At 43.2% G+C, this 23,839-nt stretch overlaps 1 protein-coding gene across 2 annotated transcripts in view; it reads left to right on the top strand.

Moving 5' to 3' along the window:
- Window positions 1-23,839, top strand: part of LOC147596819 (zinc finger SWIM domain-containing protein 6-like) — a 174,042-nt gene that overhangs the window by 106,140 nt on the left and 44,063 nt on the right. For both annotated transcript variants that reach the window (XM_086769518.1, XM_086769519.1), the window contains exons 3-4: window positions 3,035-3,183; window positions 3,717-3,867. In XM_086769518.1, the coding sequence (XP_086625644.1) occupies window positions 3,035-3,183; window positions 3,717-3,867 (300 nt within the window). The remainder of the gene's footprint in view (window positions 1-3,034; window positions 3,184-3,716; window positions 3,868-23,839) is intronic.

Below are 23,839 nucleotides of genomic sequence, written 5' to 3'. Positions count from 1 at the left end.
CACGGCTAATTCCCTTAGGTACTGGATACCTCTCTCCGTGGTGGCCCACTTGCCTGGGTGACATATTACGTCCTCCTTGAAGGGATATCTTTCCTTCATACTTGACAGGAGTCGCCTCCAGAGGCTGAGCGCTTGTGCACCTCTTCCAATCACTTTGTCAATGCCCCCTTCCCTAGAAAGAGATCCCAGCTGTTTGGCTTCCTTACCCTCTAATTCCAGGCTACTGGCCAGGTGACAAGGTGCTCACCTGGACGATGGCCAAAATCTTTTCGCATATCTCGTAGCTCACTCAGGGATAGGGATCGGGTGGTTTCAGTCTCGTTTATGAGTTCCTCTTCCTCCTCCTCTGCTCGTGATGATCCTGGTCTTTCCTCATCCCTTACTAAATGAGCTGACTTTCACTTCCAAGATTTCTTCTTCTGTATAGGGGCGACCGATACTGACACGGGTTGGTTCTCTGATTCGGCTGCAGTGCCAGTAGCTGGGGTTGGAGTAGCTGCGGTGTCTGTCGCAGGGGCCGGAGTAGCCGCAGTATCTGTCGGTTGATTTTCCCTCCCTTCTTCCTGAAGGTGCTGCATAACGCTGAGCAGTGTTTGGTAGATACTAGCCAGTGCCCAACACAGAGCAATAAGCTGTGCCTCTTTGGAATAGCCATGGCATTTTCCTTTCAAATATTCTGTCACTTCATCAGGATTCTGCAGTTGTTTGGGAGTGAAGTTCCAGACCACTGGAGGTGAGAAGCTCTCTAGGTACCTGCCCATATTCTCCCACATGCCATGCCACCTCTGCCCCTCCAACCTCGAGGCAGATCTCCGGGTGATTTTTTTAAATAGTTGTTTAATCCTAACCAAAACTTGAAACACATTCAGGAGACAGAGCAATAGGAGTATGCTGGCTTGCACATCCCTAGGATATTCAAAATTCTCCAGAGCTGATGTGACTAGCTTGAAGGAAAAAGGGAAGGTAAAGGAGTAGGGGAAAGTATCCTCCCCTGACTTCCCCATAGATTGGTTCTCCGGGGGGAAAAAGAAAAATGTGCCATTATTAACAATTGCAAAATGATGCCCAAGGTACGGAGATGCCAGCTATGCCGAAAACAAGGACCAGACAGATTTCATGACCGGTGATATCATCACATCATAAGCCAGTAGTGCCCAGTACAACAAAATGAGAATTCTCATCCATTTCTGAGATGTGATAAACAGCACCACAGGAAATATGTGCTGCAACTGAGGATTTACATAACACAACCCTGCGAACACATAGTACAACATTGTGACCAGGGACTCTTAAATAAAAATAATGAGCACTTGTAACAACTTCAGCACACTCTAGTCAGATCTGTCGTTACCTCAACCCTCCAAGCCCCACGTTGGGTGCCAAAAAGACTGTGATGCTTTAACCTGAGTTACCCACAGTTTCTCGCTCACCCTCCCCCTCCCCAGCGGGAATGGGGGAGAGAGTTGGGAAGAAAGGAAAACTCCTGGGTTGAGACGAAGACAGTTTACTAAAATAGCAAAGGAAAACTACAATAATAACAGAATATAAGGATATTAAAATATACAAAAATGAACAATGTGTGTTTTCTCACCACCCAATGTCCCAATGACCAATACAGCCCGTCCCGAGCAGCGATCATGGAAACGACACTGAGTAGCAAGCAAAGGAGCAAGAGGGAGCCAGCAAGGTAGAGGGAACGATGTCAGCGAACAAGAGAGAGGGGGATGGATGCCAGGAAGCAGATACCCGCCCTGGTCAACCCCCACTTATATACTGAGCATGACGTTTATGGCATGGAATACTCTCTTTGGCCAGTTTGGGTCAATTATTCTGTCTGTCTCCCTCCCAGCTTCCTGTATCTGCACATTAGCGAGACTTGGAAAGCAGGACAGTGTCCTTGGTCTCATTAGCAACAACTCCTATCATCAGGGTGTTTATCAACATTCTTCATATCTGAAATCCAAAACACACCAGCTACTGAGAGGAAAATTAACTCCATCCCTGCCAAAACCAGGACACAAGCCCAAAATCAAAATGTCAAGTTTAACTTTAGTCTTGGGCATGCTTAAAATACCTTAGATCTGGTACAGTGATGTACTTACTTGAGTTGTTTTCCTGACAGTCTAGATAAATGCTTTTCCACCTTTTCAGTTTGAATACCTTTTAAAAAATATCCAGCGAAGGTGCAGGCATCTTCAGAAATATATAGTTTTCTAGATGGTGCAAAAATTTGTTTTAGTTTTGTCAGCCTTTAGAAGAGGCCACAAGTGGAAAATTGCTGATCTCAACTGAAAAAATTGAGTTAGAGCAACCCATGACCAAAGCACTGCCTGATATAAATCCAGTCATTTTTTGTTGGCACTAGGCTAATTCGGGTAGAGTTGCTCTGAATTGACTCTGTGCTAATGACATTGCCTATGTAAAAATGCTGCTTCATAAGCACCACAGTCTCACACAGCTGTAACTCTTATTTATGATGGAAATACCTTTAGTGCTTAAAGACTTAAAATTTGTTTGAGGATTATTTTTTTTTTAGTGTTTGTTTAGCTTTGCAGAGCCATCACAGCTCAGAGGCACTGAGGTGATGATTTTCCTTGTGTTCATCAATAGAAGTGCTCACTAGCAGTCACTTAAACCTGAGCAAGATTGCTGTAGGTATAAGAATTGCACAGGTGTTTTGGGGAGAGTGGTTTTAACATTGCAGTTGTTGAAATACTATGTAAATCTTCATTTTCTTTGTAAAAGCATTCTAGAATAGCTACTGAGATGGGAGGAAAAAACTCACCTTGATTTTAATATTTTATTATAAAATATTGGTTTTTTGAATACCTTTTCATAGGCTATAATTTCTAAGTGCTTAAGACTACTGAAGAGAAATTTAGGTCTATTTTCAAGAACTTTTAGATTAAAGCCAAGACATCCAAAATGGGACAATACACAAATCAAAAAACCCCTGCAGTACTCCTTTCCCCTGGACCCACAAACCTCTCTTCTTTATATAGAATATAATGACTTCTTTTCTTGCTGTTTGCAGGTGCTCCTGACCCAACAGCAGGTGCTAGCATAGATGATGAAAACTGCTGGCATTTGGATGAGGAACAGGTCCAAGAACAGGTTAAACTGTTCCTCTCCCAGGGTGGATACCATGGATCAGGGAAGCAGCTTAATTTGCTGTTTGCGAAGGTATGTTGAGTACTCTAAACCTTCCCTCTTTTCTCTCCCCCTACTCCTCCAGCCAGCCTGTACTTGTTCACGACTTTCTCAAAGTCCTGTTTTTCTAAAACAAGACAAAACCCTGGGAACATGATGTCAAGTTAATAATGCAATGGAACACAATCCAGTGTGTCTTGAGATCAGTTTAAGGATATGAAGTAACATTTCAACTGTCTGCAGCTTTGCTGTTCTCTTCCTTACTACCCCCAAAATGTTGGAGAAACCCATAGAAATGATGGTCTTGTAGCAGCTTGCATAATACACCTGTGGATTACTTGTGGAAGAAGTGTGTTTGCAGAATTTCAATGGGATACTGAAACTAAAAATTGTTGTTAAAATTGAGAAGGCAGATTATTTTTTTTTCTACTTAAAAAATTCACATCAGATACATAAATTATATTTCTTATTTAACAGAGATGGAATGTTTAACACTGCAGCATATTGTCTGTACTGTGATTTGTTCTGTTTTTTTTCAAGTTTGTATTAAAAGACTCATTTCCTAGGTGCGAGAGATGCTAAAGATGAGAGATTCAAATGGAGCTCGCATGTTGACGTTGATAACAGAACAGTTCATGGCTGACCCTCGTCTGTTGCTTTGGAGACAACAAGGAACTGCACTGACTGACAAGTATAGGCAGCTCTGGGATGAACTGGGTAAATGCATAGACTTCAAAGTCATTTATGTGTTCATGTGTACAACGAACAAACAATTACATATTTTGGATTGAGAGAAACTTTATTGTGGTAATAGGTAAAGCAGGTTAGAGTTTTCTGCAAGCTTGCTTGTTCGGTGAAGGTTGGGTGAAATTGAATTTTTGATCTACTGCATGAGACACCGTTGGAGGAGAGGAAGCATGGTATGAAACAAGTATGATTGCAACAGGTTGTAAGTACCTGAGGATCTAAAAAGAATAAAGCAAAAAGTGGAAATGTAGCTACACAACTGAGCGTAAGTGTATAAGCCACTAGCGCTAAACTGGAAAGGTTAAGGAAGAAATCGATTGACAACTAGAGAGAACTAGAAGGCAAAAAGAGAAGATACATTAAGAGTATGAGAAGATAGCAACAAAGGAAAGCAGAAGTCCATTACTGAGCAGGAAAGGAGATCAAATAACAGAGGGCTATAACAATTAACGCTGCTTTACAGAAAAGGTCAGCTGTGACCAGATACATGAGTTGTACAAGGGAGAGAGGAATACAGGCTGAAATGGGAAAGGAATATTTAAACTGGTAAAGTCTGAAGATACTTGCTCTAACGTGTTCCAGAAACTCACTGACACAGTTTTGAACTGCTGCTTCAGAAGTTCTCAAAATCTATAGGAATTTGTGGTAGGGAGGGGAAATTCAAAAATAACTTGAAGGTAAATGTCAACAATATTTTAATGGTGGGTAGGTGAATGGGAAGAATATTAAGTAACCACCAGCATTGCTTTCCTAGATGTAAGGTACTGGAACAAACTACTAACCAGTTGGTATAGAATCATAGAATCATAGAATGGTTAGGGTTGGAAGGGACCTTCAAAGGTCATCTAGTCCAACCCCCCTGCAAGGAGCAGGGACATCCCTGACTAGATCAGGTTGCTCAGAGCCTCATCCAGCCTGGCCTTGAACGTTTCCAGGGATGGGGCTTCCACCACCTTTCTGGGCAACCTGTTCCAGTGTTCTATAACTCGCATTGTAAAAAATTTTTTCCTAATTTCCAATCCATGATAAAAGCAATAAAAGACAACCTGAATTATTTAAAATACAAAAAAAAAATCTAATTTGTTTCTCTAAAAGATAATTTACTGAGTGTATGAGTGAAGGAATTAATGTGTATATCTTAGCTGTAGTAAGGTTTTGCATGCTGTCTTGGAGGCTTTCTCAAAGCAAGCTGAAGACAGATAGCTTAAATGGAATTGCCCTGTGATTCATGGACCTTGGAGTAGTTGCCTGTGCTCTCACTCAATCTGGAAAGACACTTCAAGTCTAGACTTGCAGGAGTCTGTCTTGAGATGTGTTCTGGTTAATATTGCTATTCCTGACTTATGTGGCATGGAATATTAAAATATATATGTATATATTAAAAAAAAAACCAAACAAAAACCAACTGAAACCCAACAAAACAACAACCCAAAACTTACTGATGACACCCCTTAGGACAATATGTAAACGCTGCAGAGAACGAAGTCAAAAACTCGAATGCTTTTGGTACATTTTAAAGGTCCAAAATCAAGCTAAATGAAATTAAATCCAAGCAAGAATAACATACTTAATTTAGAAAGGAAAAGCCAAAAGCAAAACTTAAGTTTTCCACTGTTAAAGGTTAAAGATGACCATGATTGATTGATTGCATGTTGTCTGGTGGGGCTAAGACTGGATATAACCTGTTTAGCATAAATGATATTCATTCTAAATGAAGCATTAGGCTAATAAAGCACTGTCTGTCTATAGTTGATATTATAGACTTCTGTGGTGGAAAGCCTTAATATCAGAGCAGGCAAAGCTCTGACAGAGAGTGTAGATACAACTACTTCACCTTCAAGTATACCAACCCTCTTAGTATGTAATTTTTATGTTACCTTAGCTTGCTGGGGAATAATGCTTTTTGCTAAGCTGGACATGTACACAGCAAAATTGTATCCTACCATACTGAAAACCAGAGGGTCTCATGCTTCATTGCTTATGTGGATTGAACTGATAGGTGGTGGGAGAGGCAGAAATGTGTTCTCCATCTGTTACCTGTAGCAGTCTTACCACATACTGCCAATAAACATAAAAGGTTTTGTTAAATTTTCTTAGTGGCTCCTCTTCTTGTTTCATTAGTTCCCTATTAACATCATCTTCTTGACAGCACCTATCTGAAGGTGAAATCTCTGCCTGCAGCATCAAATAAGCAATATTTTAAATTCATCAAATTGATTAGTTTACCTCCGTTTAATGAGAATTGTAGTTGCCACTTCCAAAAAGTTGCAGTGCAACCTCCAGCCTCACTACTACCTCAGCTGCTCTATTTCAAATCTGAGGCAGACCCTGTTGTTTCAGTCCTGAACTGCTCTGCCTCCTCTAACAATATCAAAATATGTTGATTGTGTACCATAGTTTCAATTGCAAATACATTTAAATCACTTCAGGTGTGCAGTAGGCTAAGGGTAGAACTTAAGTTGGTTCTTCCACCTCCAGCTTGTGTTTATGTTGCTAAACTCTCCACTTCTTCCCCACACCAGTAGGATTCCTTCCACTGGTGCTTAGCAAGTTCCCTGAAAATTTCTGTTACTTGGATTAATATCTCCAGCTTGACTTCTGCCTTGTGTGAAAATTAGAAGCTGCTGACATGTTTTTGCTAGGATTTCACCTTGAGTTTCACTCGAGTTAAACACATACCTTTTTCCAGGTAAAACATGCATGTGAATGTGCAAAAGTTGAAGGAGGTTTTAAGGGAGACCAGAGTTATGATAGCAAACTACAGAAGGAAGAGCAGGATGTCCCTGGCGACCCTTGATCTGTGCCAGTAGTGGCAGAGAACTCAGACATTGGGTTTAAGAGGGCAATGGTATCATTATGTTCTAAAATAATGTTGGTTTCCTATGTGTCATCATCTACGACGTCAAAGAACTAAAATATCAATCAAGGGAATGGGACAGGCCTTTGCATACTTAAGGGTTTTGTATTATCTGTTCAGAGTAATCTGGGAGTGGCCTATATGTATGTATTTTTAAAAAAATGCTTTATCTGTAATCTAATTTATTTCATAGATAGGTAGCAACATTGTAGTTGTGGAGATTTTTAGGGCATGTAAAGTATGTAAATATCAATTCTGCTGAATAAAGGCTTGCTTACTTGCACTGGTATGCTGTCCGCCAACTGCTAGGCATATGGCAACTTTGTCAGTTCCATTTTGGCATAGGTTTTTAGGAAAACTTAAATAATTTCAGCTTTGTTCCTTGACTGGGTCACTTCAGCCTTTCATTAGAACTTAACTGATGCTTCCTGCCTGGCACTGGGCATTGACCAAGGATACTGGAAGGATACATTGGGCTCTGATCAGAGTTACTGCTGAAGTTTATGACAGAATCATAGAAAGGTTTGGGTTGGAAGGTACTTTTAAAGGTCATCTAGTCCAACCCCCCTGCAAGGAGCAGGGACATCCCCGACTAGATCAGGTTGCTCAGAGCCCCATCCAACCTGGCCTTGAATGTTTCCAGGGATGGGGCATCTACCACCTTTCTGGGCAACCTGTGCCAGTGTTCTACCACCTTCAGCATAAAAAAAATTTTCATAATACCTAATCTAAATCTATCTCCCCCTATTTTGAAACCATTACCCCTTGTCCTGTCACAACAGGCCTTGCTGAAGAGTTTCTCCCTGTCTTTCCTGTAGGCCTCCTTGAGGTACTGGAAGGCCGCTATGAGGTCTCCTCAGAACCTCCTCTTCTGCAGGCTGAACAGCCCCAACTCTCTCAGCCTGTCCTCATAGGAAAGGTGCTCCAGCCCTCTGATCATCTTCGTGGCCCTCCTCTGGACCCTCTCCAACTGGTCCATGTCCTTCTTATGTTGGGGGCTCCAGAACTGGACACGGTACTCCAGGTGGGGTCTGACCAGAGCAGAGTAGAGGGACAGAATCACCTCCCTCGACCTGCTGGCCATGCTTCTTTTGATGCAGCCCAGGATACAGTTGACTTTCTGGGCTGCAGGTGTACATTGCTGGCTCATGTTGAGCTTCTCATCCACCAACACCCCCAAGTCCTTCTTCTCAGGGTTGCATAAATTGTGTTGACTTAAGTAGAAGTCAGATTGAGTTTGTATGTCTGAAGATGCTGATTTAAGAAACAAAATTCAATACTTCACATCTAAGTATGATTCTGGCAGTTTTCTAATACAAAGTCCTAATTCTGTAAGCAATTTATGATTCAAAGGCCTCAAGTTAACTAGCTAGCTATGTGTAAGGCTTTTTATTGTGTTTGAAAGCCTCTATATCAGGAGGAAGAATATAATTATGGTCAGCAGATTCCCCTATTGTACATCAAATAATAGGTTGAGCTAAATGCTTCAAAGGTGTAGTATTGGTAAGATTAAGATTACATGTCAAAGCTATGTACTTCTCATGCTGGAAGAATTTAGATGCAGCTTCAGTGATGCACTGATAAACACTTCCAACTTGCCACAGTAATACATGAATGCACTTTCGAGAGTTTAGAGTGGAGTTGGAATTCTTCATGTTGTTGCTGTTTAAATGATGTAAAGTTAATTTCACATGCTGATCTTTGTTTTTAACTCTCGGTGACCATGGTTGAAGACTTCAGTATATTAGAATGATTAACTATCTGAAGCCCCTTGGTCTGTCTTTTTAATTAAATTGCATTGGTAAAATGGAGCAATATGGAAATGCACAGTAAATATCTGCTGATGCTTGTTGAACTGAGATGTCGGATTTGAAGAAAAGGTCAGTTATCCTTCTTTGTACTGTAGAGAGGAAAAAATGGTCCATGCAGTCTTACTACAGCAGTAATTTGTTAATATTCATCCATCAAAGATTAAATAAAATTTTCTTGTTCTCTAAGAAAGTGAAAAAATTTCCTTAATAAAAGGGAAGAAAATGACTGTGTCCCAGCCCAGGGATCATGATGGCTGCAAGGCTCTGCTTTGGAATTAAATGTTGAGCATTGCCAGATGCCACACATTGAGAAGAGGCTGAATTTTGTTGGCAAATGAGATCTGCAAGTAAATTGGTGTTTTCTGCAGGCTTCTGGCTGTGAAATGAAATTGGAAGCCCTTTAGCCACATAGATAATACAGGACCTGAATACAAATGTCACATGTCACCATCAGGGCTCACTGTGAAACAATAGTGTTCCAGCTCCAACACTGCATCATTACAGATCATTTAAATATGGGGATTAAATTTAAACAAAAAGCCCCATTTGCCTTTTACTGCAATTTAAATATCCTCTTAGCAAAAGCTAAGTGACAAATTAAATGAAAAAAGTGCCCACATTTTTAAAGCTGTAATGCAAAACAACCTTTTATTGCTTTTCATGTGCTGCAAATGAATCATTATACTTGTCAACCCTAAACCAAGCCATAATTGGAGCAGCTACTGTTATCAAAGCGGGGCTGCTCTTCTGACAGCTTAATAAAGCTGAAACTGTTAAACTAAATCCCAGATGCTGTCATGGTCCACTCGGGACTTGTGATGGTTCTTTTACTGTGATCTCGAAGTGCAAAATTAAGGCGAACATGCCAAAGGGGTTGGTTTCAATCAAACAGTACAAACTTTATTATTTTGCCCATAAAGCGGCACGCGATAGATAAAAGGGAGTGGAAAGGAAAGATAAGTAAAGACAGGAAAGAGGTTTATAGCTACCACTGTGGGTCCAAGGCGTCCCTATGGTCCCAGATCCAGGCAGCGTCCTGCCGGTCTTCATGATCGATGTCGATCCTTGGTGGGGAGAGCTCTCAGGGGTCTCGTTGTTAGAGGTCGACCTTTTATGCCTAGTAACAAACCTTGCTCCTCCTTTGGGATGGAGGTGTTTTTTGTATTATAATAACATTATAATGAGCAAAGTTCAGTTACAGCTGTTGAGATTCATCTTCCTTGATAGTGGCTATGCGGTTACCTTAGCAGCTCAGATCCTTCCCGAAGAACGGACAGTCCATTCAACCCCCTGTTCCAGGAGTATTATACCTCTTGTATCCATAGAAACCGCATTCCACTCATGGGAGCAGCAACTGAGGCTTACAGCAACTCATCCGTGGAAACTACATTCCACTCATGGGAACAGCAACTCATGTCAAATTGTGAGCATAACTTCTAGGCCACACCAAATCCATAGTCCAACTGAAGGTGTCGTGTCCCTGATGTGCCGTGTCCTTGATGACAAGGTTGAGACAATGCTGATCTTCTGACCAACTCTTACAGATGCTTAACCTGGTAAAAGCAGTCAAGTAAAAGAATCTAAGACAAGTATGTACAACTTGGTGGACTGAGGGAGCCCAGCAGCTTGTCAACACGTAGATTACAGGATCATATATATTTTTGTGAACTACCATTTTCAATATCTTTATATCTTCTCACTTGCCTTTGCAGTGAAGAAATTTCACATAATTTGCATGTTTCAAAACAAACATTTCTAGTAGATTTCCTCCATTTTTATATTTAAGAACAGTTTAAAGGGGGAAGAGAGCTGTTTTGTGAGTCAAGGATTAGTTTCTCATGGAACAACATGGTATGGTGTGTTGACCTTGGCTGGACGCCAGATGCCCACCAAGCCACTCTATCATTCCCCTCCTCAGCAGGACAGAGGGGGAGAAAATAAGATGGGAAAGAACTCGTGGGTCAAGATAAAGGCAGTTTAATAAAGCAAAAGCAAAGGCCGCACGCAGAAGCAAAGGAAAAAACCAAAAGATTTATTCTCTACTTCCCATCAGCAGGTGACGTCCAGCCACTTCCTGGGAAGTAGGACTTCAGTATGCATAGTGGTTGCTCCGGAAGACAAATGTCATAATAACAGATGCCTCCCCTCCTCCTCCTTTCTCTTAGCTTTTATTGCTGAGCAGCCATCATATGGTATGGAATATCCCTTTGGTCAGTTTGGGTCAGCTGTCCTGGCTATGTCCCCTCTCAAGCTCTTGCCCAACCCCAGCCTACTGGCCTTTGTTGGTGGGGGGGTAAATGTTGGAGAGGCAGCCTTGATGTTGTGCCAGCACCGCTCAGCAGTAGCCAAAACACTGGTGTGTTATCAACACCTTTCTAGCTACCAATACAAAGCACAGCACTATGAGGGCTGCTATGGGGAAAATTAAATCCAGCCCAGCCATATCCAATACACTATGCTGAATAGGGAAGAGGGTATATCCAGAGTGCTCTTGCAAGGCAGGGTAGTGGATAAAATTGACAAACTTGTTCTGGGTTTTCCTCATGCTGATTCTGATCTCTATTGGTTCTCATATTTCATGAAGTTGAGGAGATCTTAAAAGATATTCTGTGCTTCCAGCTGGGTACTCTCCACATTTTAATGCGTAAGCTTCTGTCTATCTCAACCACTTGTTGGTATCTAAAGGTTTTAAGTGTAGGAACTTCTCACGATATTGCCATTAGACTCATTTGTGGGATAAAGCTTTTCTGAGTGATGTCCTTCTAATCCTTTCTATTATGCATACTAAATAGCTTTTTCTGAAAGGTATTTCCTGAGCAGAATAATATGTCTTTGCCTTAGTAGTTTTAATAGTCTTAGACATTGTAGCTTTTCACTAGCACTTTGCCCTACTGTGAGCTGCTTTTTAACTGTTGGAACAGCCTGATGATCTACTTTGAGTTCACATTTGCTGATATTTTGGACATTTTCTGGATTAGTTATATATTTTTGTGCTGAAATTTAAAACTAAAATTTTACAAGATCATGTAATGCAGAAAAATAGTACAATATATTTCCTGAAGGATCATGCCTAGTTTTTTATTATTAACACTTTGCTCCTCATCTAAAACTTAATTATAAATCTTGAGTTTAGGCAAGGAATCATGATAGATCAATTAAGAGAGATTTAATTACAATTTTACCATGAGCAAACTAATGATTGAGTATTAAGAAATGATTTTTTTGGTTTGGAAACCACTCTAAATTTTTCTGATAAAAGTTTATATTCATCTGTAGAAAATAGAATCATAGAATCATAGAATGGTTAGGGTTGGAAGGGACTTTCAAAGGTCATCTAGTCCAACCCCCCTGCAAGAAGCAGGGACATCCCCAACTAGATCAGGTTGCTCAGAGCCCCATCCAACCTGGCCTTGAATGTTTCCAGGGATGGGGCATCTACCACCTCTCTGGGCAACCTGTTCCAGTGTTCCACCAACCTCATTGTAAAAAATTTCTTCCTAATGTCTAATCTAAATCTACCTCCCTCTATTTTAAAACCATTACCCCTCGTCCTATCACAATAGGCCCTACTGAACAGCCTCTCCCCATCTTTCTTGTAGGCCCCCTTGAGGTACTGGAAGGCTGCTATAAGGTCTCCCCGGAGCCTTCTCTTCTCCAGGCTGAACAGCCCCAACTCTCTCAGCCTGTCCTCATAGGAGAGGTGCTCCAGCCCTCTGATCATCTTTGTGGCCCTCCTCTGGACCTTCTCCAACTGGTCCATGTCCTTCTTATGTTGGGGGCTCCAGAACTGGACACAGTACTCCAGGTGGGGTCTCACCAGAGCAGAGTAGAGGGGGAGAATCACCTCCCTCGACCTGCTGGCCATGCTCCTCTTGATGCAGCCCAGGATGCAGTTGGCCTTCTGGGCCGCAAGGGTGCATTGCCGGCTCATGTTGAGCTTCTCGTCCACCAGCACTCCTGTTCCTCTCCTCAGGGCTGGTCTTGATCCATTCCCCGCCCAGCCTGTATTTGTGTCTGGGATTGCCATGACCCAGGTGCAGGACCTTGCCCTTGGCCTGGTTGAACTGCATGAGGTTGGCACGGGCCCACCTCTCCAGCCTGTCAAGGTCCCTCTGGATGGTATCCCTCCCTTCCAGCGTGTCGACGGCACCACACAACTTGGTATCATTGGCAAACTTGCTGAGGGTGCACTCTATCCCACTGTCCATGTTGCCGACAAAGATGTTGAACAGGGCCAGGCCCAACATGGACCCCTGAGGAACACCACTCATGACCGGTCTCTACATGGACATTGAGCCATTGACCACCACTCTCTGAGTGCGGCCATCCAGCCAATTCCTTATCCACCCAGTGGTCCGTCCATCAAACCCATGTCTCTCTAGTTTAGAGAGAAGGATGTCGTGCAGGACAGTGTCAAAAGCTTTGCACAAGTCCAGGCAGATGATATCCGTTGCTCGTCCCTTGTCCACCGATGCTGTCACCCCGTCATAGAAGGCCACCAAATTGGTCAGGCACGATCTGCCCTTGGTGAAGCCATGTTGGCTGTCACCAACCACCTCCTTGCTCTCCATGTACCTTAGCATGGTTTCCAGGAGAATCTGCTCCATGACCTTGCTGGGCACAGAGGTGAGGCTGACCAGCCTGTAGTTGCCCAAGTCCTCCTTGTTTTCCTTTTTAAAAATGAGGGTTATGTTCCCTCTCTTCCAGTCATCGGGGACCTCACCAGACTGCCATGACTTCTCAAAAACAATGGCCAGTGGCTTGGCAACTTCCTCCGCCAGTTCCCTCAGGAACCGTGGATGCATCTCATTGGGTCCCATGGACTTCTTCACCTTCAGGTTCCTTAGATGTTCCCAATCCTGCTCTTCCAGTACAGTGGATAGTTCTTCATTCTCCCAGTCCTTGCTTGTGCCTTCCACAGCTTGAGTGGCGTGACAAGAGCCCTTATCGGTGAAGACTGAGGCAAAAAAGTCATTGAGCACCTCAGCCTTCTCCATATCCCAGGTAACCAGGTCACCCATTTCCTTCCGGATAGGGCCTACGTTCTCCTTGGAGCTCCTTTTGTCCCCGACATACCTATAGAAGCCTTTCTTGTTGCTTTTGACTTCCCTGACCAGATTCAATTCTGTTAGGGCTTTAGCCTTCCTCACCCGATCCCTGGCCACTCGCACAGCCTCTTTGTAGATCTCCCAGGTTACCTGTCTCCACTTCCACCCTCTATAGGCTTCCTTCTTTATTTTCAGTTGGTCCAGGAGTTCCTTGCTCATCCACGCAGGCCTCCTGGCCTTTTTGCCCGACTTGTTCTTCATCGGGATACACCTCTGCTGAGCTTGGAGGAAGTGCTCCTTGAATGTGGACCAACTTTCCTTTTGTCCCCGACATACCTATAGAAGCCTTTCTTGTTGTTTTTGACATCCCTGGCCAGATTGAATTCTGTCAGGGCTTTAGCCTTCCTCACCTGATCCCTGGCCACTCGCACAGCCTCTCTGTAATCCTCTCTGTAAAATACCAAGTTAGATTCTTTTAACCTTAACTAAATGAAGCTATTTTCCATCTATATCTCTATCTGAGGCATTATTTCCCTTTGCAATTAGAGAATCAAACTTGTATGAATGGGACATACCAACTATTCTAAACAGATTATCTCTGCTTAGTGCTTAAGGGAGGGGAAAAAAGGACAAAAGCAGCTAGGGTTGTTGCCAGTATGCCCCTAGAGAAATTCCTTCCTGATGCCAGATTTGGTGACTACTTCAGGGCTACCATGAAAAATAATCCCTAAAGTTAAGCATTCATTACAGTTTTTGTGTTATAGTACCATTTTTCTGGAGCTACATACTTCATGCAATCTCTTTTTAGGATCCACTGTGCAGTGGAAACAGTTACTTTTCCCCATATTTTATGTTATTTCAAGAATGGTACAGCGAGTCTCTAATTCTGAAATTTTAGTGCCAAGATTATATCCATATTTAAATTATTTCTTTGGGTATCCACATGTTCTGCCTTAAAGCTAAGGAGAGTACAAATGCCCTGCACCTTCAAATGTCATAGTTTAGATTAATCAATTGCACATATTACATTTCTGGCCTTGAAGTCGAAGCTGTAGGAATGCCCATGTTTCAAAGGAGATGGGATGCACCATGCTTTGCACTATTTCCCTTGGTCTTTCATTGTGGCACTTATAGGTGGAGTGATATCTTACACATACTTAGGTCTACAACTGTGTCATATCCAGTAGGCTATCTTTGCTTAATTGATAATCCTTTTCTTACTTAGTTTGCTTAGTCTTAGCTGCCATGGTGTGGTTGCCATACAGTTAAAAAATGTGTGCCTTTATTTCACGCACTTAAGGTTACATCTCTTTTACAGAATAAGCTGTTAATATATGTCAGTGTATTTGAATGATGTACGCTATTTGAGGCACTATATTAACAATACTTCTGAGTTAGCATCACAAGACAATTTTGCTGCACTAAGGCCTGAGTTATGGATGCTAACTTAAAGAAATTGCTGTCATGGCCCTGTAGTGTCTGAATTGTTGCTGTCAAGTTCATTTCTTTGATGAATGAAGCCAGGCTGCCATTGTGCAAAGATGAGTTCTGTCCATCTTTTATGAGGATGATTTCCTTTCCATTTTAAACAGTAGAACATTACTGGCATGTGCCATAATGGTATTTGAAATTGAGGATTGTTGTAGTTTAGCCTTGCTCAGGACCAAGCTACGCAGTCTCTCTCTCACTCCCACCATCCTCTGAGGGAATGAGGGAGAGAAAATATAACAAAAACACTTGAGGTTTGAGATAAGGACAGGAAGAGATCATTCAAGTTACTGTTACGGGCAAAACAGACTCGACTTGGGGAAAACTATTCATTTATCATTATTAAGAAAACCAAAGCAGGATAATGAGAAGGAACAAAAACAACTTCCCCCTACTCCTCCCTCTTCCCAGGCTTAACTTAATTTCAGTTATTTCTACCTCCTTCCCCTCCCCAAGCAGCACGGGGGGAATAGGGAATGGGAGTTGCAGTCAGTTCATCACACATCGCTTTACACCGCTCCTTCCTCCTTGGGGGAAGAACTCCTCACATTCCTCCCCTGCTCCAGCATGAGGTCCCTCCCATGGGCTGCAATCCTTTGTGAAACTGCTCCAATGTGGGTCATTTTTCCACGAGGTGCAGTCCCTCCGGAACGGCTGCCCCAGTGCAGGCCCTCCATGGGCCACAGCCTCCTTCAGGCATCCGCCTGCCCCAGCATGGGGTCCTCCACTGGCTGCAGGTGGATCTCTGCTCCTCTGTGGACCTCCATGGGCTGCAGAGGGACAACCTGCTCCACCATGGTCTTCACCACAGGCTGCAGGGGAATCTCTAGCAGGAGCAGCATTACTCCTCCCCCTCCTTCTTCACTGACCTTGACGTCTGCAGCTGTTCCTCTCACAAGAAATTCTTCACAACAGGCAGGCAGATGCCTCTCAGGTTTTCTTCACATCTCCTCTCCAATTCTTGCAGCCAGGCTGGGCCGAGTCGGGCCCAAACAGCTGCCTGGCAGAAGGCCAGAGGGTGAGGCCTGCAAGGCCCACAAGACTCGCACCTTCCCCCCTCCTCTGCTCCTGCTTCAGCTTCTTCACATCTTCTCAATTTTTTTTTTTTTATTTTTCCTGTTTTTCCCCTTCTTAAATATGTTATTGCAGAGGCATTATCAAGGAACATTCCATCACCAATTGGCTCAGGCCTGGCCAGCAGCAGGTCCACCTTAGGCCTGGCCAAGTCCACTGGACAAAGGGGAAACTTGTAGCAATTTCTTGCAGAAGCTGCCGCCGTAGCCCCCCCAACTAAACAAAACCAACACAAGAGTATTTGAGGCTGGAGTATGACAGTAAGTGGGAGTTATTTGCAAAGAGGATGTTCTTTCCTGTGCTTAAACTTAATCAGATTTGAGGAATAATGATGAAAGTAATCAACTTTAGTCTGTAAGTATAGCATGAGGGGTTTATTTTTAATGCCATACAGAAAGTTTGTGTTTCCATGTAGTTCACTTGGATGGAAAGTACTTCTACAGTAGGAGCCAAATTTCTTCAAGTACCCACATTAAAATAGTTTTTGAAGTTTTTATTCCTAAGCTGCTTAACTGATTTACTTATAAACGTTTTAAAAATTTATTCTGTATTGGAGTTGGTACAAAACTCATTGTGGCCGTAACTGTAGAGTCCTGACTTCCAAGATTAAGGTCAGAGTTTTACTCTGTGCCCAAACTGGTACTTAGCATTATTTTTTTCCTTCCTCTATTTCTTATACTTCAATAATTTTAAGCTGCCATTGAATTTTCTGATACCACTTATAGTAAACACCAGAGCTAAAGAGAAGTAATAGATCTATGGAGAGGAATTACTGAATCTTCACTAATTTCTGTGGTCCATCAATCTGGCCTTGTGATATTTTTCCAGTTTTCTGTCTTGAATGGATACTGGAAAAATAACTGAAAAATTGGAAAGGTAATATGAAGTGAGAGATGCAAGAACCTTGGTCTGCTTGGGCCTGTCCTGCAAGGCAAAGGAGGATGATCTTAATGATTTAAGAGACACTACATAGACTAAAAACTTAATAGTGAAGACACTTCTGCCAAGCAAACAAAAGGTAGCTGAAAATTGTAATTGGAGCTGGACAAATCTTACTAGAATACTTGAAATAAGCTTAGAATTTTGAGTCATGGTAGCCAGGCAGTAGATCAGCTAACCAGGAGCTGTGCTAGATTCTCATACTGGAAATCTTAAAAACTGAAGTATGCTGTTTTGTTGTAAAAATTCAACCATCACTTTTGGACTTGAAGACAAAATTAACTCAGGAAATCTTAGAGTATGAAGAGATTCAGACTAGACAATCAGAATGTGGTGTTCTGGCCGTTTATAGTGGGTTGTTTACTTTCTGTGAACATAGTTGTGGCGATCATTCTTTTTTTTTCTTGACCTTTCCCACTATACAAGGGAGTTTTTGCACTTGCTCCACTCTTTTAAAAAATGAGATGTATTTTCATCCCTTTCTTTTATGAATATCTTCTTTTGTTTGACAAACTTCTAAAACTTTCCAGTTTTTCATCTTCCTAAGAAAATTAACTGACAGGATTTCAGTCATCCTGATGATAGGTTTAAACAGAGGTCGGATAGTGTATTTATAGTTAGTAGTCACATGAACTTTTATTCTGAAAATTGTCAAAGACTCTGAAAATAGAATGTGACCACTGAGAGTGTATTACCAGTTAAAATATTTGATGAAATATCTAGTCTGTTTTGGGCAGGAGCATACTTTGTGTTCACTGCCTAGCTGTAAATGCTGGCAACTACTTAAAATTGTGAAGAATCATATTAAGTTATTCATAAAGGAGTATTTTTGTACTATTGGTGCTAGCATTAACAATGTCTTTACCTTCAATTGACTGTTTAAACAAATTAACGGTTTTGTGGATATTAGTGAAGTTAATCAGTGAGATTAATTTGCAGGTGCTTTATACTTTCCCCTAGCTTTTGTAGACTATTAATAGCCCATACCTTGCTATGATAATTAGGTTATAGGGTACTATAAGTGCATGCAGGGACATCTAATGGACATGTCACAGATACCTAAGTGCTCTCTTAGGGAGGTTGTAGTCTCAGATTATGATACTGTAAACTGCACCTTTCAAGCAAATTTCTCTTCTGCTATGAAAACCTTTCGTCAAATGGCAGAATGTCCGAAAAGATATGGCAGTGTTTAAAACAAACTGAAAAAGACATAACCCAGAATAATAGGCTCATGCAAAATGACAGAAGTGCTTGGTTAGTTCCTTTTTCAATTGTGCTAAAAGTTGGAAATGTAGGAAGATGGGAGCAGGAATTTTTTGTTACTTGACACACACAGATCAGAGCATGTAATTGATGATAGCTGTGATGGTTTAGCCCGAGTTACCACACAGTTTCTCGCTCACCCTATTCGAGGGTTTCCTATTCGAGCCTGCTGTGTGATCAGTGCAATCCATTTACTCCACATAGCATCAGTTGCATGATGCACAGAGGGGACCCTTCCTTTGAACATCCAGCCCAGCACTGGCAGTCAGGGTGCCAGGAGGAGCTGTGCTTCAGTACCAGTCACTTCTGAAGCAGCTCAAACTCCTTCGTATGCTGCCAGTATTTCTTTTTCAGTTGGAGTATATCAGGCCTCAGATCCTCTATATCCCCGGCTCCAAAACCGTAGGGGCTGACCTCGAGTCTCCCCTGGTGTTCTCTGCCAGAGACTCCAGGTAGGGCCATTCTCCCCGGCTGCGGTGTAGAGGATGTTTTTAACATCTTGTCCTGTTCCGACTGGCCCAAGGGCTACTGCATGAACAATCTCCTGTTTAATTTGTTCAAAGGCTTGTCATTGCTCAGTGTCCCATTAGAAATCGTTCCTCTTTCGAGTCACTTCATAGAGAGGGCTTACAACCATACTGTAATTTGCAATATGCATTCTCCAGAAACCCACAACGACCAAGAAAGCTTGTGTTTCCTTTTTGTTAGCTGGTGGAGCCATAGCTGTTATTTTGTTGACCACATCCATTGGAATGTGACGACATCCATCTTGCCATTTTATTCCTAAAAACTGAATCTCTTGTGCAGGTCCCTTGACTTTGCTTTGTTTTATGGTGTAACCGGTTCGTAGGATTCCTATGCACAAAGTTCACCCAGCATATGATATTTAAAAGCACAACAGTATTTATTGCTCTATTATAGCCTTGCATAAGCAGTTACCAGCATATTGTTTTCCCTTTGTGAGAGTCTTACCAACGCAACTAAGACGGAGACACTGCTGAGCAGGAGGATGATGATCAGCGGGGTCAGAGCAGAGAAGGGAGGTAGGCGCAGCACCTTCAGGGCGTCCCCTGTTGTTCGTAGAGTGTGCTCTGGGTCCTTTCTCTCCCCCTCTGCACTGAGCCGCCTCTGTTTATACCCTCAGCAGATTCAGTGGAAGAGTACTGACCAGGTGTTGATGCACACGTGGCCAGCACATGCCTTGGCAGGGCCTGCCAAGTATGTGCCCTGCTGGCTGACAGCAGTTCCTGGATAGCAGCAACATCCTGCTCAATAACAACCCTCCTAGCTCCCCTCTCTGAGATAACAACCCTCCTAGCTCCCCTCTCCAAGGTCGCATTCTCACAGCTGTGTGCAGCTTGTAATTTCCCACAGTGGCCCTACATGGACCATCACTGAAATCCCTCACACATGTGGCAAAACTGGCTTTCAGAAGGATTTGGGCTATTTTCTCCCCTTTTTCAAAAACTTCTGCTGCTGTGTTGCCCCGTACAATGATGTCATCCATGTATTGCAGGTGTTCTGGAGCTTCACCCTTTTCCAGTGCAGTCTGAATCAGCCCATGGCAAATGGTGGGGCTGTGTTTCCGCCCCTGGGGCAGTCGATTCCAGCTGTACTGGACCCCCCTCCAAGTGAAAGCAAACTGTGGCCTGCATTCTGGTGCCAAAGGGATTGAGAAGAATGCATTGGCAATATCAATGGTGGCATACCACTTGGCTACCTTTGACTCCAGTTCATATTGAAGTTCTAGCATGTCTAGCACAGCAGCACTCAGTGGTGGTGTAACTTCATTCAGGCCACGATAGTCCACTCTCCACTTGATTTTCTCACTGGCCATATGGGACTGTTAAAGGGTGAGCGAGACTTGCTGATCACTCCCTGGCTCTCCAGTTGACAAATCAGCTGATGGATGGGGATCAGGGAGTCTCGACCCTCAGCATCCCCACAATGGAAGTGTCCTCTGAGAGATTGGGCAAGGTGGACAGCTGTTTAATTCCCTCCATCTCCATGGTGGCTATACCAAAAGCCCACCGGTGCCCTTTTGGGTCTTTGAAATATGCGCTCCTGAGGTAATCTATGCTAAGGATGCACGGAGCATCTGGGCCAGTCACTATGGAGTCCTTTTGCCACTCATTCCCTGTCAGGCTCACTTCAGCCTCCAGCACAGTCAGCTCTTGGGATCCTCCTGTCACTCCAGAAATACAAATGGGTTCTGCGCCTTTATAGCTTGATGGCATTAGGGTACACTGTGCACCAGTGTCTACTAGAGCCTTATATATGGGTCTGATGTGCCAGGCCATCTAATCCATACAGTCCAGTAAACTCGGTTGTCTCTCTCTTCTGCCTGGCTGGAGGCAGGGCCCCTCTAATCCTGTTCATAGTATTCGCTGCTCACTTCCTGTGAATATGAATCAGAATTCCCTTCCATAGGATCAGAGGTGAGATCAACCCTTCTATTCTGTCTGGGGAACTGTCCACTGGAGACTGGAGCAGCCATTTTCCGGGGAGAACCTCTATTTGCAATTGTTTTTCCCTGCAACTCACGTACCCGTGTTTCTAGGGCTGAGGTAGGTTTCCCATCCCATTTTCTCATGCCCTCTCCTTGGTCACGCAAGGTAAACCACAGGGTACCTCACCGTGTGTACCATCTCTCCTGAGCAGGCAAGTGTTTACTCCTAATAGCTGAAATACTGGTCTGTATGGGTGGGGAGTAGGACCTATCCTCTTTGAATTGCTGGAACTCCTGAGACAGTTTCTCCATAGACGAGACAAGGGAGGAAGAGAGAGTGTCTTCATATTGCTGGAGATGACTAGCCAATTCATCCATTGTTGGTCCCTCTCCATCTTTCCAATTCAGTACTGCCAATGAATTGGCATATGATGATGGTACGCTCCGTAGAAACTTCCGCCACATGAGCCGTGTTCACTGGACTTCATCTGGATCTTTGGGTGACTCCTCACGGTCTAGGTCACTATAAATGACTTCCAGCACGGCTAATTCCCTTAGGTACTGGATACCTCTCTCCGTGGTGGCCCACTTGCCTGGGTGACATATTACGTCCTCCTTGAAGGGATATCTTTCCTTCATACTTGACAGGAGTCGCCTCCAGAGGCTGAGCGCTTGTGCACCTCTTCCAATCACTTTGTCAATGCCCCCTTCCCTAGAAAGAGATCCCAGCTGTTTGGCTTCCTTACCCTCTAATTCCAGGCTACTGGCCAGGTGACAAGGTGCTCACCTGGACGATGGCCAAAATCTTTTCGCATATCTCGTAGCTCACTCAGGGATAGGGATCGGGTGGTTTCAGTCTCGTTTATGAGTTCCTCTTCCTCCTCCTCTGCTCGTGATGATCCTGGTCTTTCCTCATCCCTTACTAAATGAGCTGACTTTCACTTCCAAGATTTCTTCTTCTGTATAGGGGCGACCGATACTGACACGGGTTGGTTCTCTGATTCGGCTGCAGTGCCAGTAGCTGGGGTTGGAGTAGCTGCGGTGTCTGTCGCAGGGGCCGGAGTAGCCGCAGTATCTGTCGGTTGATTTTCCCTCCCTTCTTCCTGAAGGTGCTGCATAACGCTGAGCAGTGTTTGGTAGATACTAGCCAGTGCCCAACACAGAGCAATAAGCTGTGCCTCTTTGGAATAGCCATGGCATTTTCCTTTCAAATATTCTGTCACTTCATCAGGATTCTGCAGTTGTTTGGGAGTGAAGTTCCAGACCACTGGAGGTGAGAAGCTCTCTAGGTACCTGCCCATATTCTCCCACATGCCATGCCACCTCTGCCCCTCCAACCTCGAGGCAGATCTCCGGGTGATTTTTTTAAATAGTTGTTTAATCCTAACCAAAACTTGAAACACATTCAGGAGACAGAGCAATAGGAGTATGCTGGCTTGCACATCCCTAGGATATTCAAAATTCTCCAGAGCTGATGTGACTAGCTTGAAGGAAAAAGGGAAGGTAAAGGAGTAGGGGAAAGTATCCTCCCCTGACTTCCCCATAGATTGGTTCTCCGGGGGGAAAAAGAAAAATGTGCCATTATTAACAATTGCAAAATGATGCCCAAGGTACGGAGATGCCAGCTATGCCGAAAACAAGGACCAGACAGATTTCATGACCGGTGATATCATCACATCATAAGCCAGTAGTGCCCAGTACAACAAAATGAGAATTCTCATCCATTTCTGAGATGTGATAAACAGCACCACAGGAAATATGTGCTGCAACTGAGGATTTACATAACACAACCCTGCGAACACATAGTACAACATTGTGACCAGGGACTCTTAAATAAAAATAATGAGCACTTGTAACAACTTCAGCACACTCTAGTCAGATCTGTCGTTACCTCAACCCTCCAAGCCCCACGTTGGGTGCCAAAAAGACTGTGATGCTTTAACCTGAGTTACCCACAGTTTCTCGCTCACCCTCCCCCTCCCCAGCGGGAATGGGGGAGAGAGTTGGGAAGAAAGGAAAACTCCTGGGTTGAGACGAAGACAGTTTACTAAAATAGCAAAGGAAAACTACAATAATAACAGAATATAAGGATATTAAAATATACAAAAATGAACAATGTGTGTTTTCTCACCACCCAATGTCCCAATGACCAATACAGCCCGTCCCGAGCAGCGATCATGGAAACGACACTGAGTAGCAAGCAAAGGAGCAAGAGGGAGCCAGCAAGGTAGAGGGAACGATGTCAGCGAACAAGAGAGAGGGGGATGGATGCCAGGAAGCAGATACCCGCCCTGGTCAACCCCCACTTATATACTGAGCATGACGTTTATGGCATGGAATACTCTCTTTGGCCAGTTTGGGTCAATTATTCTGTCTGTCTCCCTCCCAGCTTCCTGTATCTGCACATTAGCGAGACTTGGAAAGCAGGACAGTGTCCTTGGTCTCATTAGCAACAACTCCTATCATCAGGGTGTTTATCAACATTCTTCATATCTGAAATCCAAAACACACCAGCTACTGAGAGGAAAATTAACTCCATCCCTGCCAAAACCAGGACACAAGCCCAAAATCAAAATGTCAAGTTTAACTTTAGTCTTGGGCATGCTTAAAATACCTTAGATCTGGTACAGTGATGTACTTACTTGAGTTGTTTTCCTGACAGTCTAGATAAATGCTTTTCCACCTTTTCAGTTTGAATACCTTTTAAAAAATATCCAGCGAAGGTGCAGGCATCTTCAGAAATATATAGTTTTCTAGATGGTGCAAAAATTTGTTTTAGTTTTGTCAGCCTTTAGAAGAGGCCACAAGTGGAAAATTGCTGATCTCAACTGAAAAAATTGAGTTAGAGCAACCCATGACCAAAGCACTGCCTGATATAAATCCAGTCATTTTAGTTGGCACTTGGTCTCATTAGCAGCAACTCATATCATTGGTGTCTTTATCAACATTCCTCACATCTGAAATCCAAAACACAGCAGCTACTGAGAGGAAAATTAACTCCATCCCTGGCCAA

This window comes from Chlamydotis macqueenii, chromosome W (assembly GCF_036417535.1).
Source record: "Chlamydotis macqueenii isolate bChlMac1 chromosome W, bChlMac1.mat, whole genome shotgun sequence".
In the NCBI taxonomy this organism is placed as follows: Eukaryota; Metazoa; Chordata; class Aves; order Otidiformes; family Otididae; genus Chlamydotis; species Chlamydotis macqueenii.
The sequence above is the reverse complement of the archived record's forward strand: the minus strand, read 5'-3'. Positions and strand labels throughout refer to the sequence as shown.